Source organism: Bactrocera neohumeralis, unplaced genomic scaffold, assembly GCF_024586455.1.
Source record: "Bactrocera neohumeralis isolate Rockhampton unplaced genomic scaffold, APGP_CSIRO_Bneo_wtdbg2-racon-allhic-juicebox.fasta_v2 cluster10, whole genome shotgun sequence".
In the NCBI taxonomy this organism is placed as follows: domain Eukaryota; kingdom Metazoa; phylum Arthropoda; class Insecta; order Diptera; family Tephritidae; genus Bactrocera; species Bactrocera neohumeralis.
The window spans coordinates 20,880,386-20,898,175 of record NW_026089623.1 but is presented as its reverse complement, the minus strand read 5'-3'; the positions used below and the strand labels follow the sequence as shown (position 1 = coordinate 20,898,175).

The 17,790-nt window shown below is 32.7% G+C and overlaps 1 protein-coding gene across 1 annotated transcript in view; it reads right to left on the bottom strand.

The window, feature by feature from the left end:
* Positions 1-877: 877 nt before the first annotated feature.
* LOC126765574 (uncharacterized) overlaps positions 878-17,790 on the bottom strand; it is a 40,612-nt gene continuing 23,699 nt past the window's right edge. The window contains exons 3-7 of the mRNA XM_050483181.1: positions 1,720-1,824; positions 1,550-1,650; positions 1,209-1,421; positions 1,062-1,143; positions 878-990 (exon numbers count right to left, since the gene is read on the bottom strand). Coding sequence (XP_050339138.1) covers positions 878-990; positions 1,062-1,143; positions 1,209-1,421; positions 1,550-1,650; positions 1,720-1,824 — 614 coding nt within the window. The remainder of the gene's footprint in view (positions 991-1,061; positions 1,144-1,208; positions 1,422-1,549; positions 1,651-1,719; positions 1,825-17,790) is intronic.

Below are 17,790 nucleotides of genomic sequence, written 5' to 3'. Positions count from 1 at the left end.
TTTGAGAAAAGAAGCACAGAATAACATTCAGAAACTGCAGCAAGAAAATTGTAAAAACTATAATTCTAAGCGAAGACTTGAAATTCAATATAAAATAAATGATTTAGTCGCAGTTAAAAGAACTCAGTTCGGACCGGGGTTAAAGTTGAAACCTAAATTCTTGGGTCCTTATAAGGTGACTGCCACGCATAAACATGGCAGATACGAGGTAATGAAAATAGGAGATCACGAAGGACCGCAAAAAACAATCACAGTGTCAGAATACATGAAAAAATGGTGCGATTCATTCGGGGCGAATGAATTATCAGGACGGCCGAATGTGGGACGAGTAACCTCGACCGTACGATCAACCAGGTCTAGTACAAAGAGACAGCAACCGTGCTAAGTACGATCAAACAGGTCTAGCACAAAGAAACAGCAACCGTGCTAAGTACGATAATTAACAACCCTGACTTGACCGTGATAGCCAACCCACGGACGCTAACAAGAGACTTGAATTTTGAACTTGACATCGTGCGGTTGTGCTTTTAGCCTCGGAACATTTACAACATGTTTATTTAAGAATAACTAACTTTGAGTGTAAAATAATCTGTTTAAGAACAACTGAAATGAAACTTAAGTAAAACTATAAAACTTATAACTAGCTTTTAAGTTAAACCACAAATGTTTAAATGACTTGTATACTTTTATTTTAAATAAATGCTAAAATGCGAAAGTGCGTGTTTTGGGAAAGGAAATCCCACAAAATTGACTTTTATACTTTCAGTTCGAATAAGTGATTAAATACAAAAGAGCGTGTTTTGGGAAAGGAATTTCCCACATATGTATGTCTAAAAAAATACATATGTATGTCTAAAAATTTATTACAATGTTATCATTATTCAGCTTTTCGCATTCTATATTTTTTTTGCTTAAATCTATGGTGGCTCATTTCGATGGACTTCCGCATTTGTTGCTCGAAATTTGCAAGTCCACAAGTGATGAAAGAATCTATAAAAAATGTAATGAAAAATCAATTTAAAATGCATATTTTTACGTAAATATGTATGTATAAAATTTACCATATAATATGTTGGACAACAGAAACAACAGATGCACACTGTCACTGTCGGAACTGCCTTTCATCCTTAAAACAAACTGTTTCTGTAATTTGAAAATATTATGCAAAATAAATATTGTTTATTGAAGAAATTGTATACATTACTAACCGTTGCTGTAGCAAATTCTTCGCATTTAAGTTTTTCTTCCATTTCCAAAGCTGCAGCTAGTGTTATTAATGGTAGGGTGGAAGCAATTTCTGTTTGTGTGTTGTCGATTTCTTCGCCAGTCAGTCGGCATACTGATTGGTGAACTTTCCGAATTAGCACCTTACATTCACGGACGGTTTTTTGTTGGGCCATTTCTTCGCTTTTTTGAATTATCTGAAAAGAGAACAAGTTCAGTTAGAGAATACTTAAATAATGCCTAAACAACAATATCTAAACAATACTTTTTTTTGTATTGATGAATACTTATAGAACTATAAAAACTTTTATGGACATAAATTTACATTTTCTTTCAAAAATCTGTCCTTCTTCCTTTCCATATGATCAACTCTTGAAGACAATTCTTGTAGTTGGGTGGAAATAGTTTTTAACATGTTAAAAACATCTGAAAAAGGTGTAAACATAATAAAGTAAAAATGTTTAAGAAATGCATTTAAACAATATATTGGATTACCATTTCCATCCACAGGCAAATTGTTTCCTTGTTGCTTTGAAAAGCTTGCCTCTGAATTGTAGCAACTAGAAATGTTGAATTTCTTCCGTTTAAATGTCAATTGTTCTAAATACAAATGCGTAAAAATAAATTGAAAACTGAAATGACAATTTTACATGTACCTTTTACGGGAGTCGAACTCGTTGTTGGGCATTCCTCCAAATAGGTTTCAAAATTTGGTTAACAAAGTTCTCAATTTTTTAAAAAAAGGTAAAATATTGATTTAAAACAAAACAAACACAGATGTTTTCTATTATGATGGCTGCTTTCACACGCTTTTGAATTTTCGCCAGAATAAGGTAACCCTCACTATAGTGAGAAACATCACTGTAGTGAGGTTGGTGACTTTTGTGAGGGCATGAGAATAGGGCTGTTAGTTGTGGAATAAGAGAGTGAGCGTCAGGAATAATGGGATGCTCAACTCCTCTCTCACTGGAAGTGAGAGAACAATTGCTAAACGTCAAAACCACCTAAACTTTGTCAGTTGACTGGATTGAGGAGGTTTTGACGTTTAGCAATTGGAAGCGAGCGATGGCCAGATTGAAACCTTACCAAACAAATATATAAACGGAGGGATTTGTTGCATCGTTCAAGACCTCTTATAAAAAATGTAAAACAATGAAAATTAAATAAATGATTGAGAGCTAACAAGCTTAAATCCTTTTCTTGGGTACTAAAAGGTCAAAAGTCAGTTGTTCTAATATACTTTAGACAGATTTAAATAGTTTCTCCATATAATAAATAACCACTATTTAGTAAATTTTATACGTACTAAATGTTGGGTGATGGGTTAATAAATGCCCAAAAAATGTTATTTTGTTCGATCTGGCCATAATGGAAAATGTTATAAAAAACGCTTATTTCGAGGCGCTCTCACACTGGAATAAGTTGGGCATCCCATTATCCCTGGTGAGCGTATTTCGGGTATGCTAACGCCAACTCAACTAAAAACATATATATATATATACATATGTATATATATAATATATATATACATAAATATATATAAGTAAACAAGCTAGTATGGAACGATAAAACAGTTAATCCTAATATTAGAAGCGAACTAACAAAGAATGTTAGTACAGTTAGCATTAGGATAAGTAGTAAGTAAACTAATAAGAAATGTAAAGTGATTTAGTCTTAAGGTTCACTTAATAAAGACGGTTGTGAAAAACGGCCGAAGCTCTCTTATTTCTAAACAATAACTGGCGCAGTCGGGTACACTTTGATGAAAAGATCAAAGAAATAGAACAAACGCATTGTCGAAAATAAACAGTTGAAAAAATTATCGAAAGTTTTATACCGAAAGGAAAAGACGAATTAATATTAATATTACAAAAAATTAAACGATGCATAAATCAGTGAAATTAGTGGGATATACAGAACAAACAAAAGTGCAAAAAGTTTAAAATAAATACTAAAATATATATTTTACAAAAAAGAAAGTGCGAAAATGGTACAAAATTCTGTAAAAAACGAAACAAAAGTGTAAAAAGTTTAAAATAAATACTTAAATATACATTTCACAAAACAAAGAAAAATGCGAAAATAGTACAAAATTCTATAAAAAACGAAACAAAAGTGCAAAAGGTTTAGAATAAATACTAAAATATACATTTTACAAAAAAAAAAGAAAGCGCGAAAATAGTACAAAAATCTATAAAAAACGAAAGCTACAGTGAAAAATCAAAAAAAAATTTTTTGGTGAAAATCGAACTCAAATTTCCTAACTTACAGTGAACAAAAAACAGAAAATTTTTTGGTGAAAATCAAACCCAAAATTATAAAAAGTCACATGAAAAATGTTAAGTGAAAATGAAGCGTTAAACAAAAAGCATTAAAATCTTGAAGAAAAAGAGAAGCGAAATAAGTGCTAAAAATTTACAAAAAGGTGGAGGTTGTGCTAAAAAGTGCTAATGTTACGTATCACAAAAAAAAGTACAGTATCGACAAATCTAAAACTTACAGCTTGCAACAGTAACAACAGAAATTGTGGTATATACAAAACACAGTTTAAAAAACAAAAAAAAAAACAGTAAAATAATACTGTTTAATATAAAACGAAATGGTTTGCTGTGACAATGCAAGTAACAACGGAAATTGCGGTATACATACATATATGTGCATATAAACATATGTATGTATGTGTATATATAGAGCACAGTTTCGAAAAAAAACAGTAAAATAATGCTGTTTAATATAAAACAAAATTGTCTAAAAAGTACAGTATCGACATATATACATATAAATCACAGTTTCTAAAAAAAAAGCAACTAAATTTTTAAAACCGTTTTGTGAAACGCCACAAAAAAAAACAGCAAGTTAAACACAAATATATTTGCGGAACCAACAAAACCAATATATTACTAATATTTACTAATCACATAATCACATGGTAAAAAATTAAAGCCAACCATCAACATAAAGTAGTAAAGCGTGCTACCTACCATACTCTTCATCAATTTTTTTTATCGAAAAAAAAAGTTCTTTTCACATGTATCTAAAAATACATACATATATATATATATATTGAAAAAAAAAAACAAATAAAACAAAAGCGGAAAATATTAAGAAAAAGAATTGAAATACTATTAATGTGTCAAAAAATATATATATGTATATTAAAAAAAAAAAAAAATAAAGTAAAACAAATGAAATGAAACAAAGACGAAAAAAATATTAAGAGAAAAAGTTAAAATATTTTTGTGAAAATTAAACAATTTAACAATTATTAAAAAAAAAAGGAAAAAACATTTCTAAAACATCAAAATACATACAGTACGGATAATCGAATATAACCATCAAAATAAAACAAAACACAGTAATACTGGTTATAGTGAAAATATTGAAAACAGGAAAAAAATGTTTATGTATTACTAGAGCTAATAAAAAACAGCTAAAGGAAAATTTCTAAAAGCAAAGACTATATATACAGTTACGCGAAAAATTATAAGGACAGCGGCATACAACTAACTAAGTTCATGTGCATCCAGAAATAGAAACAAAATACAAATAAACAAGTTTCTAGAACGTTTAAAAGTTTTCTAAATAAAAGGAGAATACTTTTACGCAACTGGTCCAAAAAGGAATACTCCGCGGACCAGATCTTCAAACCACAATTAAAACGATTTATTTACAACTAATACAACAATGGAGAATCTAAACCAAACCATCGCCGAGCTGGAAAGAGTTATTGCAAGGCAAGAAGAATTGCTACAAACCCAACAACAAGAAATGCAACAACAACATGCTCAACATCTACTACAACTACAAATGAACTAACAATCACAGTTCTACAGATTTCATATGTCACCAAGGGACATCATGGACCAATTCCGGCGAATGAAGCCACTAGACGACCATCACAATCCAAGAGCATTTATTAAAGCGGTCGAAACCAACATTTCTCTTTGCGGCACAGACCAGGAACTCATTCAACATTGTATCAATATTATAGCAAACGAAAAAATACTGGGCACCGCTGGAAAAAGAACGAGAGAGCTGGAGGACAACTCACCGTGGGAAGCTCTTAAAGCCAAAATTCTACAAGGATCTCGTCCAAGGAAGACATACGCAGAGGTATTCAATTTTTGTAGGACGGTCAAAGTAAGTAATCTTAATGAACTATTTATAATTTTTGAAAAATGTAAAGCAGACATAAACGAAATATTCATATTTGATCCTATAAAACCGGGCATTTACAAACCCGAAAATGTAGTGTATAATCGGGGTAAAGAAAAAATGCTCCTTTTATTCTTAAAATTTGAGCGTAGCGCGCAGGATTGTTGTCGATCAGTGTAATTATACTTGTATATACCAAAGTTGGTGTCGACGCGACGTAATATGTAAGCGAATGTGTCCAAAGCAGCGAAGATCCAATCCTTTTATTAGTTAGATAGCTGTCATCTACTGTGGTGAAATGCATTTTGTCCCCAGGTGTGTTGTATTAGTGCTTTTTTTTTCTGATGTTAAGTGTGGTGTTCTTCTCAGGGGAGTTGAGTTGTGCTAGGGTGCGCCAGTTTTTCCCGGATGGAGTGGGGGAGGCTTAACTCATTTAAACATGTAGATAGGGACCTTATTAATATACTGTTAGAGAAAATCGATGGGCCTATAGGGGCACATATAACCGAAAGGGAAATACTAAATGATATAATCGTAAAATATTCAAAATTAAAATTGCTTCAGGACAAAAGAGCGATAGACTATAAACAAAGAAAATATGTAGATAAAAACAAAGCAAATTACGAAGGTTTCCAGCAAAAATTATAGATCTTATGAACATAATAAAATTTCAGACAATAGACAAACCAATATAGACAATAAACAACCAAATAGACAAGAAAGCGGGAACAATAACAATTACATACGTAATACAAATTTTAATCAAAACAATTACAACAATCGGAATAATTACGATTACGGGTACACCAATTCTATAAATAAAATAAAACCAAATTTACCGAGACAAACTAAAAGCTCTCATATGACCGTTGATTACAATCCAAATAAAAGTCGTTTGTACAATAATTCATATTTGATGGAAATTGGGAATGGTGAAGAAAAAGAAGTAAATTTTTTAACACCGCCTCAAACCCTCAACTCCCCATAAAAACAGTAATAGGAAACCACAGAATTAAATGCCTAATAGATATAGGTTCAACAACTAGCATCATAAAACCAAACGCCCTATTCAAACATTTTCAGAAGGAAAAACTTTCCAAACCGTTATGCTATGGAACTATCAACGGAATTAACGAAATAAAATATAAAATTGTAACACCTTTTCCGAAAGAATTTAACGTCTTAGGTACTTTATAATGGAAAGTAATAGATTTTAACAGCAACAAATACGAAGCTATTAAGGACAAAATTTTCTTATTCCTTTTAAAGCTAAAATTGATGTAGAAAACACATTTATTGATATATTAGGAAACATAATTCATATTGATCAACGAATTTCTGATGAAAAAACGGAAATTTATGCACTCGAATCCAGTGATATGAAAAACTTAAACTTGAGTCATTTAAATATCGAAGAAAGCCAATCGATAAAAGATCTAATACAAGAATTTAACGAATTATTTTTCAAAGAAGGAGATAAACTTTCTTTTACGCGTGAAATCAAACATCAAATTATTACAACAAACGATAGACCAATTTATTCGAAAATGTATAGGTATCCACAAGTTCATGAATTAGAAATACAAAAACAAATAAAAGAAATGTTAAAACATAATATAATTAGAGAAAGCAACTCTGCTTACAACAGCCCTTTTTCCTCTATCGATCTTGCGAAAGGATTTCATCAAATAAAAAACGATAGAAAGAAAACAGCGTTTTCTACTCCGTTAGGACATTACAAATTCTTAAGAATGCCATTCGGTCTTAAAAATGCTCCATCGACATTCCAACGTCTTATGAACTCAGTACTTAGAGATTTTATGAACAAGATATGCGTTGTATACTTAGACGACATTTTGACTTTTAGTACTTCTTTGTCAGAACATATAAATAATATGCGGAAAATTTTTACAAAACTAAAACACGCAAAATAGAAAATACGTTTAGAAAAATGCAGTTTTTTAAAGAAAGAAACAGACTTTCTAGGTCATATACTAACTCCTGAAGGAATAAAACTAAATCCAAATAAAGTTGAAGTTATCCAAAAATTAAAATTACCAATTTCTCAAAAGCAAATAAAATCTTTCTAGGCATTACCGGCTTTTACAGGAAATTTATAAAAGACTATTCTAAAATAGCTTATCCTATGGTCGCATATCTGAAAACAGATGCAAAGATTAACCTTAATAACCCAAGTTATATAACCGCTTTCGAAAATTTAAAAAATATTATTACAATTGGCAACTTTTTTCGTGTACAGCTATGTTCTTGTGCTCTTGGAAATTTGTTTAATTTATATAATATTTAAAATTTTGTGGTGAAATTATCTGAATTAAGTGATCTGTTAAGATAAGTATCACTGTGATATTGTTCTATTAAAGCAATTGAAATTTACTTTAATTGTGTGTTTGACTAATTTTAATTTATTTCGCCGAGTTATTTTCAATTTGTTTTTGTGCTACATTTTAAATAGTGCAATTGTTAGTGTTAATTTATATTGCTTACTTAAATTTCTTTCTTGTTTTTATTCGTTTCCATCTTTGTCCACAGCTGTTTGCGAGTTTCTTACTTTTCGTGTGTTACAGTGCATCTCAAAATGCTCGCTACATTGGTTGATAACCAACTATCTTTATTGCATTCATTTGTTATAAATATTTTTTTCATTGCTCTTTTTTCTTTTATTATTTAATATTTTTATATATATTTTTTTAATATTGTTTTTGTTCATTATGGCTTGTAACTTTCCGAACTGTTCTGTGAAAGGCGAGTCGGAACGCTTTGTTTCTTGCTGGCTTTGTAATGGGCTTGCCCATCTTAAATGTGCTGGACTGACAGATAGGATTTTGGATTCTATTCTTAACAGGAAGGGCTTGCGCTGGTCTTGCTTAAAATGCACATCAACAGAAATTGAATTGTTTAAAGTTTTTAAGCAGGCGCGCAAGGGTTTCAAGGAGATTGGTCGTGAGCTTGAAACCCTTACTAAAAAATTTAGGCATTATGAAACGTTGTTTCAATCATTTCAATGCCTAAATGTGCGGGAAAAGAATCTTAAACCCTCATCTAAACGTAAACGTCCGTCTGATGAAGATACCACTGTATCTTCCTTAAAAAGAATGCCCCCACCTACTATTGACCTCATCAATCTGTCATCCCCTTGTCTTTAAGGAGAGAAGGCTCCGTCTGCTCAGGACACAGAGAAACTGTTACTGAACACAGTAAGCGGAAAACTTCTCAAGATCCGCCTCCAAATACCTCCAAGTCTGCTAATAAAAACTTAGTTGTAATACCGCGGAAAAGGGCAATTTTTATCTCGAGACTTGCTGCGGATACCACAGTCGATGATAAAAAAAGTTATATGTCGTCGAAATTAAAAACGGTAGATACAGACATCCGTAAATTTAATTTCTAATACAACAGAGATATTTCGTCGTTTAAGATCGACGTATCCGCTGACCCCCTGTAGTTATCACTAAAATGCCAAGAAATCCCGTGGATACAAAAAACTAATTAACAATAATTCGCTGATTATTTATCATCAAAATGTTAGAGGGCTTAATACAAACCTTACTGATTTGTATTTAAATAGCATTCATTGTAACTTCAAAATCATTGCTTTCACAGAAACTTGGCTAAAGCCCCACATTTTTGATAATGAAATATTCAACAGCGAATTCAAAATCTTTAGATATGACCGCCTGAACAGAAAAGGAGGTGGGGTCTTGTGTGCTGTTCGTTCTTCAATTCCATCTGAAGAAGTCGATGTTCCACATGCAGACTTCATAGAATTTAAGTGCATTCGAATTTGCGCTAATAATGGCCATATCTACTTATGTTACTTTATCTTATATACCGCCTCACTCAGACATATCTGTATATATGCGGCATGCCTCATTAATAAATAATGGTTAATAATACTGATTCCATGACTGTTTAGGGAGATTTCAATTTACCGTGCGTATCATGGAAATCTAGTGATGATTACACCATTCCTATTAGTACTCGCTTATGTTTTAACGAGTTCTTAGATGAAATGTCGGAGTTGGGTCTTAACCAAATTAATTAAATTTCAAATGAGTTTGGTAAGTTCTTAGATCTAGTTTATGTTGATAACGATTCAATATTCTCTGTTGTCCGATGTGATCCTTTGGTTCGGCCAGAGGACTCGTATCATCCTGCTTTGGAAATTAACATCGAAATCATAGCCAACTTTGCTTATAATAATACACAAGAACTTTGTTTTCGGTTCAACTTTGCGAAAGCTAATTTTAAAAAGATTAATTACGAACTTTCTAAAGTAACTTGGTCAGATTACAGTGGCAATATTGAATTTAGTGCTTCCCACTTTAATGAAACTATTTTAAATTTATTTGAAAAATATTGTCCGAAGTGTGTTGTTACTCAAAAACTGAGGTCTACTTTATAGTTTTCGAAAGAATTGTAAATTAAAAAAATAAAAAATCTCGTGCTTTTAAACTTTTTAAAAAAACTGGTTTAGTTGCTGACTATTCAAAATATTCTAAATTACCGTCGACAATTTGCTGAACTTAATAAAATATGTTATAATAATTATATAAATAAAATAAAAAATAATATTATACGTAATCCAAAATTGTTCTATGGTTTCGCCAACTCCAAACGCAGGATTTCTAATTTTTCGTACGCTATGAAATATAAGTCTAGTATGTCTAGTGACAATCACACCATTTCTAATATGTTCGCTGAATTCTTTAGGTCCAATTACTCTCCAAAATCTCCAAAAAATGTTCCGCATCAGCACAAGTTATGTCCGATTGCTGTCATTAATGCACCTACCATTTCCGAAGCAGACGTCTTATATCAGTTAAATATGTTAGAAGAATCATACAATTATGGCTCAGGTATGATTCCCTCATGCTTTCTTAAGAAATGTGCCAGATATATATATGTACCAACCCCTAACAAAACTATTTAATTCATCCCTTATGCAAGGCTTATTTCCATCCGTATGGAAAAAGTCATATATAATTCCTTTACATAAGAGTGGATTTAGGTCATCTATTGAAATCTATAGGGGAATAGCAAAGTTGTCTGCAATAACTAAACTTTTTGAAGCAATTATAACAGACGACATAACCTTCCGGATCTCTCCACTAATTTCTTGTTCTCAGCACGGTTTTCGTAAAGGGAAATCTACAAAAACTAACTTGCTTGAACTTGTATCACATATATCAACGGGCTTTAGGGAGAATAGGAATACTGATGTTATATACACAGATTTTAGTAAAGCTTTTGATAAAGTAAGCCATTCAATTCTTTTGAATAAAATTGATCCTCTTGGTTTTCAACCAATATTTCTAAAATGGGTTGCTTCTTATCTTAGTAATAAAATTCAACAAGTCATATTTAACGATACTTTTTCTGATATAATCAATGTTCCTTCATGCGTTCCTCAAGGTATCCATCTTGGTCCAATTCTGTTCTTGTTATTTATTAATGACATATCATCTGTTGTTAAGTTTTCAAAAGTCTTATTATATGCTGATGATGTAAAACTTTTTAAAACGCATACTTCAAACAGCGAAAGATGCCAGTTGCAAACAGACTTAAACAACCTAGTTTCTTGGTGTGATAGAAATGACATGCCATTGAACCTTAGAAAATGCAAAACGATGTGCTTTTCACGTAGAGCTGCAGACCCTACTTCATACGAAATACAAAACTTTAAGTTGGAGCAAGTATGCAGTTTTGTTGATCTGGGAGTAACTATGGACCCCAAACTAAATTTTAACCTTCACGCATCTTCCACGGTTTTTAAAGCTAAAGGCGTTCTAAGGTTTGTTAAACGTTGGTCTAAAGAATTTAGAGATTCGCTTACCACAAAAATTCTTTTTACATCTCTGGTGAGCCCTATATTGGAGAATGCTCCTATGGTTTGGAACCCTAGTTACCAAGTCCATTCGGATAAGTTAGAGTCCGTTCAAAAACAATTTTTACTTTTTGCCCTAAATTATTTGCATTGGGATTCCAGTTTAAATCTTCCCCCTTACACTAACCGTTTAAAACTTATAAATCTCCCGACACTCGCTAGTCGTAGAGAGATGCTTGGTATAATATTTCTTGTAAAACTCATGAAGGGGTCAATCTGTAGCCCATCTCTCTTATCTGATATTAATTTTAACGCTCCCGCTCGCTCTACCAGGCAATTTAGACCCTTACTTTTAAAGTTTTCTAGAACAAATTTTGAGTTAAACGAATGTATATATGTCATGATTTCAATTCTCATTCCAGCACATTTGATCTAACCGACTCACTCTTTACCATTAAAAAAAATATTTTATCTTCTCTTAACAAGTAACATTTAAAAATAATAAACTTTAATCTAATTCTTAATTTTGGCTGTTGAAATTTTTGTTTCTGTAGCTGAGCAGCTTAAGATCGCAACGCTTAAAACTCTCTTGCCTTTTATGACTCGGCTAATTCCGCTCGTTCGCGGATTGCGCCCCTCGCGTCGGTCGGGCGGGACGAGGGTAATCGTTGGGTATTTTTATTAAATCCCCCCATTTTAAGGTATCCAATTTTTACAAAAAGAATTAAATTAACTACAGACGCTAGCAACTTTGCCATTGGCGCAGTTCTCACACAAGATGACCATCCAATTTCATATGCTTCACGCACATTAAATACTCACGAGAAAAACTACTCAACCATCGAAAAGGAACTACATATTAGCAATAGTGTGGTCAGTAAAATACTACAGACCCTACTTATATGGAAGAGAATTCGATCTAAAAACAGATCACCAACCACCACAAATCCAAGACTACAACTTTGGCTAGTACAATTGGGAGAGTACGATGTAAAAATCGATTATATAACCGGTAAAGAAAATGAAATAAAAGATTTTCTAAGTCGAATTAACAGTGATGAAATAAACATGGTGAATTCCGAAAATTTGGGAATGACCCTTAATAAAACAAACCAAGACCAAACAATGCATTCAATAGAAGTCCAAACTAGCCATTCTCATGATGAAAGTCTTTATAATCACTTTAACATTCTCAATACAGTCGTAAATCGTTTCAAACAGCAATTTATTTTAGTCAAAGCAAAAGAAAAAGAAGTAGAAAATATTTTCAAAAACAAACGAATTTTTATCGATATAAGAGATATTAACTCTCACAACGTTATAAATATTGTAAATAAACATTTTGAAAAAGGTAAGATCGCTATATATTTTGAACTTAATGAAAAAAAACATAATGAAGTGGAACAAATACTTTCAAATTCTTTCGCAAACAATCAAAATATTTCATTTGTAAATTGTACAAACTTTGCCAAAGATATCGAAAATGAATACGAACTAAAGAGACAAATATCGTTTTTCCATAAAATCGAAGTAGGACATTCAGGCATTATTCCAACTTACGAGGGAATGAAGCATAAAGTATATCATCCAGAACTAAAAATTAAAATCCATGAAATAATAAATAATTGCGACATATGTAATGGTGGAAAATATGATAGAAATCTGATCAAAGCTAAATTTCAAATTACCGAAACACCAAATACAGTTAATGAAATTGTTCATATAGATACTTACGTTAACAGTAAACAGTCATTTATAATATTTATCGATAAATTTTCAAAACATGTCATTTTTTTCTATTTCTTCTTCTTCTTCTTAATTGGCGTAGACTCCGCTTACGCGATTAAGGCCGAGTTAACAACCGCGCGCCAGTCGTTTCTTCTTTTCGTTAGGTGGCGCCAATTGGATATTCCAAGCGAAGCCAGGTCCTTCTCCATGGAGTGGAGGGGTTCCTCTTCCTCTGCTTCCCCCGGCGGGTACTCCGTCGAATACTTTCAGAGCTGGAGTGTTTTCGTCTATCCGGACAACATGACCTAGCCAGCGTAGCCGATGTCTTTTAATTCGCTGAACTATGTCGATGTCGTCGTATATCTCGTACAGCTCATCGTTCCATCGATTGCGATTTTCGTCGTGGCCAACGCGCAAAGGACCAGAACTTTTCTCTCGAAGACTCGCAACGTCGACTCATCCGTTGTTGACATCGTCCAAGCCTCTGCACCATATAGCAGGACGGGAATTATGAATGACTTATAGAGTTTGGTTTTTGTTTGTCGAGAGACAAACAATTACCTACTCAGTCCAAAGTAGCACCTGTTGGCAAGAGTTATTCTGCGTTGGATTTCTTAGTTGACATTGTTGGTGGTGTTTACGCTGGTTCCAAGATAAACGAAATTATCTACAACTTCAAAGTTATGAGTGCGACGACTGTTTGTTTGATGACAGGAGATATTTCGTCTTGCCCTCGTTCACTGCCAGACCCATTTCTTTTGCTTCCTTGTCCAGCCTGGAGAAAGCAGAACTAACGGCGCGGGTGTTTAGGCCGATGATATCAATATCATAGCATAATTAAAAATCGGTTAGAAGAAGCAAAACTGAAGATCATTTCTTAACATAATACAAGAGAGGAAAATTACCTAGAAATAAGGAGAGAAGGTTTCATTCGAAATTACAAAAGCGTTAGACAGAAAGAAGAACCAAAATTTATTAAAAGAAATCTAGAAAACGTTGATAGTACATAAAACATTAAACGTCCTTTTAAGTTTGCAAATGACAACAGAAACTCTAACGACAATTAACCTATTTTAAAACAAAAATCTATCCACTTCATTGTAATGTATATATAACTTTTAAATGAAGATAAAAAACTAAATATACCTTTTTTTGAATTGCGAATATATATTACCTATATTCCCATCGATCGTCTCAATTTTAATAAATATGTAATTACCATTGTTGAAAATAAAATTGTAAAAATATAAAACAATAATTACCTACGATAATTTATATTAATATTAATATAAAACAACGTTTCTTTTGTTTAAGCACTATACATAGATACGCTAAGCTATTAAAATCATATTTAAAACAAATCCAAATTAAAAATGTTTAGTACAATTTACATATTTATAAAAAAAAACTTATTTTATACTACTGAACTAATTAAAATTTAATGTTATTATTATATATTTTTGTAATGAAATCCAGGAGAATCTCAAACCAAAGGGTGGAGGAGTTACATTCCTTTACTCTAAACATGTTGTAATAATATATGTGTATATAGTAAATGCTTAATATCGTACTAACGGTAAATTCACATTAGGCTTAGTTGTGGAATAAGAGAGTGAGCGTATTTCGGGTATGCTAACGCCAACTCAACTAAAATTTATACACCCAACTCTTTTTGAAGTTACACGGTTGAGAAAATTTTTTTTTTGTAAAAAAAAATTTAATCTATTAAGGGTTTTAAATCACTGTCTCGTTATTATGTTTGTTTTTACCACACTTAGCAGCATTGCTGGGAAATCCCCTTATTCGATACCTATTACCTACAAATTTTGTTCGCATGATATTCACATTGCTGAAATGTCCAGTTCATTGCAAACAATTGCACTTGTTATCAAGTAGTGACGAATATATATGTAGCAATGTAAATATTTTTTCCTTATTTCTATTCTAGTTTTTCTGTTCTTAGTTCTGCATTAACAGATTTATTTTGTTATACCCTGAACAGGGTATATTAAGTTTGTCACGATGTTTGTAACACCCAGAAAGAAGCGTCGGAGACCCTATAAAGTATATATATAAATGATCAGTGTGTTGATCTGAGTCGATTTAACCATGTCCGTCTGTCTGTCTGTCCGTCCGTCCGTCCGTCTGTATATATACGAACTAGTCCCTCAGTTTTTATACTCTCGCAACAATGTTGCTAAGGAGAGTATTATAGTTTTGTTCACATAACGGTTGTTTGTAAGTCCTAAAACTAAAAGAGTCAGATATAGGGTTATATATACCAAAGTGATCAGGGTGTTGAGTAGAGTCGAAATCCGGATGTCCGTCCGTCCGTCTGTCCGTCCGTCCGTCCGTGCAATCTGTAACTTGAGTAAAAATTGAGATATCATGATGAAACTTGGTACACGTATTCCTTGGCTCCATAAGAAGGTTAAGTTCGAAGATGGGCAAAATCGGCCCACTGCCACGCCCACAAAATGGCGGAAACCGAAAACCTATAAAGTGTCTTAACTAAGCTATAAATAAAGATAATAAAGTGAAATTTGTTCAGGCATTTCCATATACAGTTCAAAAACGGAAGAAATCGGGTAATAACCACGCCCACCTCCCATACAAAGGTTATGTTGAAAATCACTTTAAGTGCGTTAACGGACTAACAAAAAACGTCAGAAACACTAAATTTTACGGAAGAAATTGCAAAAGGAAGCTGCACCCAGGCTTTTTTTAAAAATTTAAAATGGGAGTGGCCTCGCCCGCTTATGGACCAAAAACCATATCTCAGGAACTACATAACCGATTTCAATGAAATTCGGTATATAATATTTTCTTAACACCCTGATGACATGTACGAAATATAGGTGAAATCGGTTCACAACCACGCCTTCTTCCAATATAACGCTATTTTGAATTCCATCTGATGCCTTCTCTGTATAAAATATATGTAGTACATTAGGAACCAATGATGATAGCGGAATAAAACTTTACAAAAATACGGTATTTGAAAAATATGTAAATGACGTATAATGAAATTTCGATTATCACTTTATAATGCGAGAGTATAAAATGTTCGGTGACACCCGAACTTAGCCCTTCCTTACTTGTTAAGATATTCTTTTGAAACTTTGCACACGTCATTTTCTCTTCAAGAAGCTGCTAATTTGTCGGAACGGCCGATATCGGACCACTATAACATATAGCTGCCACATAAACTGAACGATCGGAATCAAGTTCTTGTATGGAAAACTTTCACATTTGACAATGTATCTTCACCAATTTTGGTATAGATTATTTTCTAAAACAACAATGTAATCTCCGAAAAAATTGTTCAGATCGGATTACTATAGCATATAGCTTCCATACAAACTAAACACATAGTTACTAAAAGAAATGCACCTGTGAAGGGTATATTAGCTTCGGTGCAGCCGAAGTTAACGTTTTTTCTTGTTTTTTGCTTAATATACCAATTATGTATTTTAAGTTTTATTGCTCAATAAAATGCCATATGAACATACAATTTGTAGGAATATCTGAATTTTTATAGTTTTCAAAATTTTTTACACGGTTTTTCGAAGTAAATTTTGTTCTTTGTTTAATCTTACACGGTTTTCAGATGACATGGAACGTATCCATCCTTTTTCTATAGGAAACGCCTCTTTTTTTACACGGCTTTTTTACACGGATTTCTGAGGAACGTATCTACCGTGTAAAAAAAGAGTTGGGTGTATACATATATATATCTACATCTGTATTAGCAATGTGTAGTATATTTTTGATCATAATTTTCATTGAATGCTCAGCTCTGTTCGCTCGCCACTGTTAAAATTTCTTCTTCTCAGCCAAAAGTGGTGAAATCCGCCAATAGGATTTTGTCAGCTCTTGACAGTTCACACGCCTGTCCGCAATTGAACCTTCTCTATTTTATACGTTCTCCGCATGCAGTAATTTATCTGGGCTCTCCACTGTTTGCTGCTGGACAAGCTTATGTAGCACTTAGTCGTTGTACATCTTTGGACGGTATTCGAATTGAAGAACTAAACTGTTCAAAGTTGACAGGTAAAACCCCATGTAACAATGAAGCTTTAGAAGAAATGATTCGATTAAGAAGTAATAATTCGTCAAGTCGTCAATAGAACTTGGTCGCAAATAATATAACAATTAGTCAATGAAAGGTTACGTGTAGATATTAAATGCTGCCAAATTATCGATTTACTTAACCAATACTACATGTCATAGTTCATATTTTAAGAAATTTGGGGTTTCTCACATCAAACTAAAAAATTGAAAGTAAATATAGTTTAAAAAAACTAAAAAACACGCTTTTAAAGCATATCAAACTAAAAAATGAAAAATAATTCTTTGTATAAACTAACAATAATAATGAAGGAAAAATTCCTGCATTATTGTGAGAAAAGCATGGGGTGCTTGGTGACATATTTTTCATATATCGAGCATATATGGACCAAGGTTCCGGAATAGCCTTCAATGCGCGCAGCGATTTACTTAAATGTCTTCAATTGACTTAAAACTGTTTCCCAGGACCGGTCGTTTGAGTTTGCTGAATAGTCAGAAATCACACGGAGCTAAATCAGGCGAAAATTTGGCGAAACTCACCAAGAGTCAATGCAGTATGCGACGATGCATTAGTACTCAAATAGTATTCCTTTTTGACAGTTTGGCTGGTCGGAAGGAATTGGAATACACCACCTCCATAATCGAAGAAAACTGTGAATATAATCTGCTTTGACGTGTATTTTCAGCTTCGGCTCACCTTTGCCACGATCTCTGATCGATTTATCATCTATTTTCGGGTCGTAAGCATAGATCCAGAACTAAGTGCG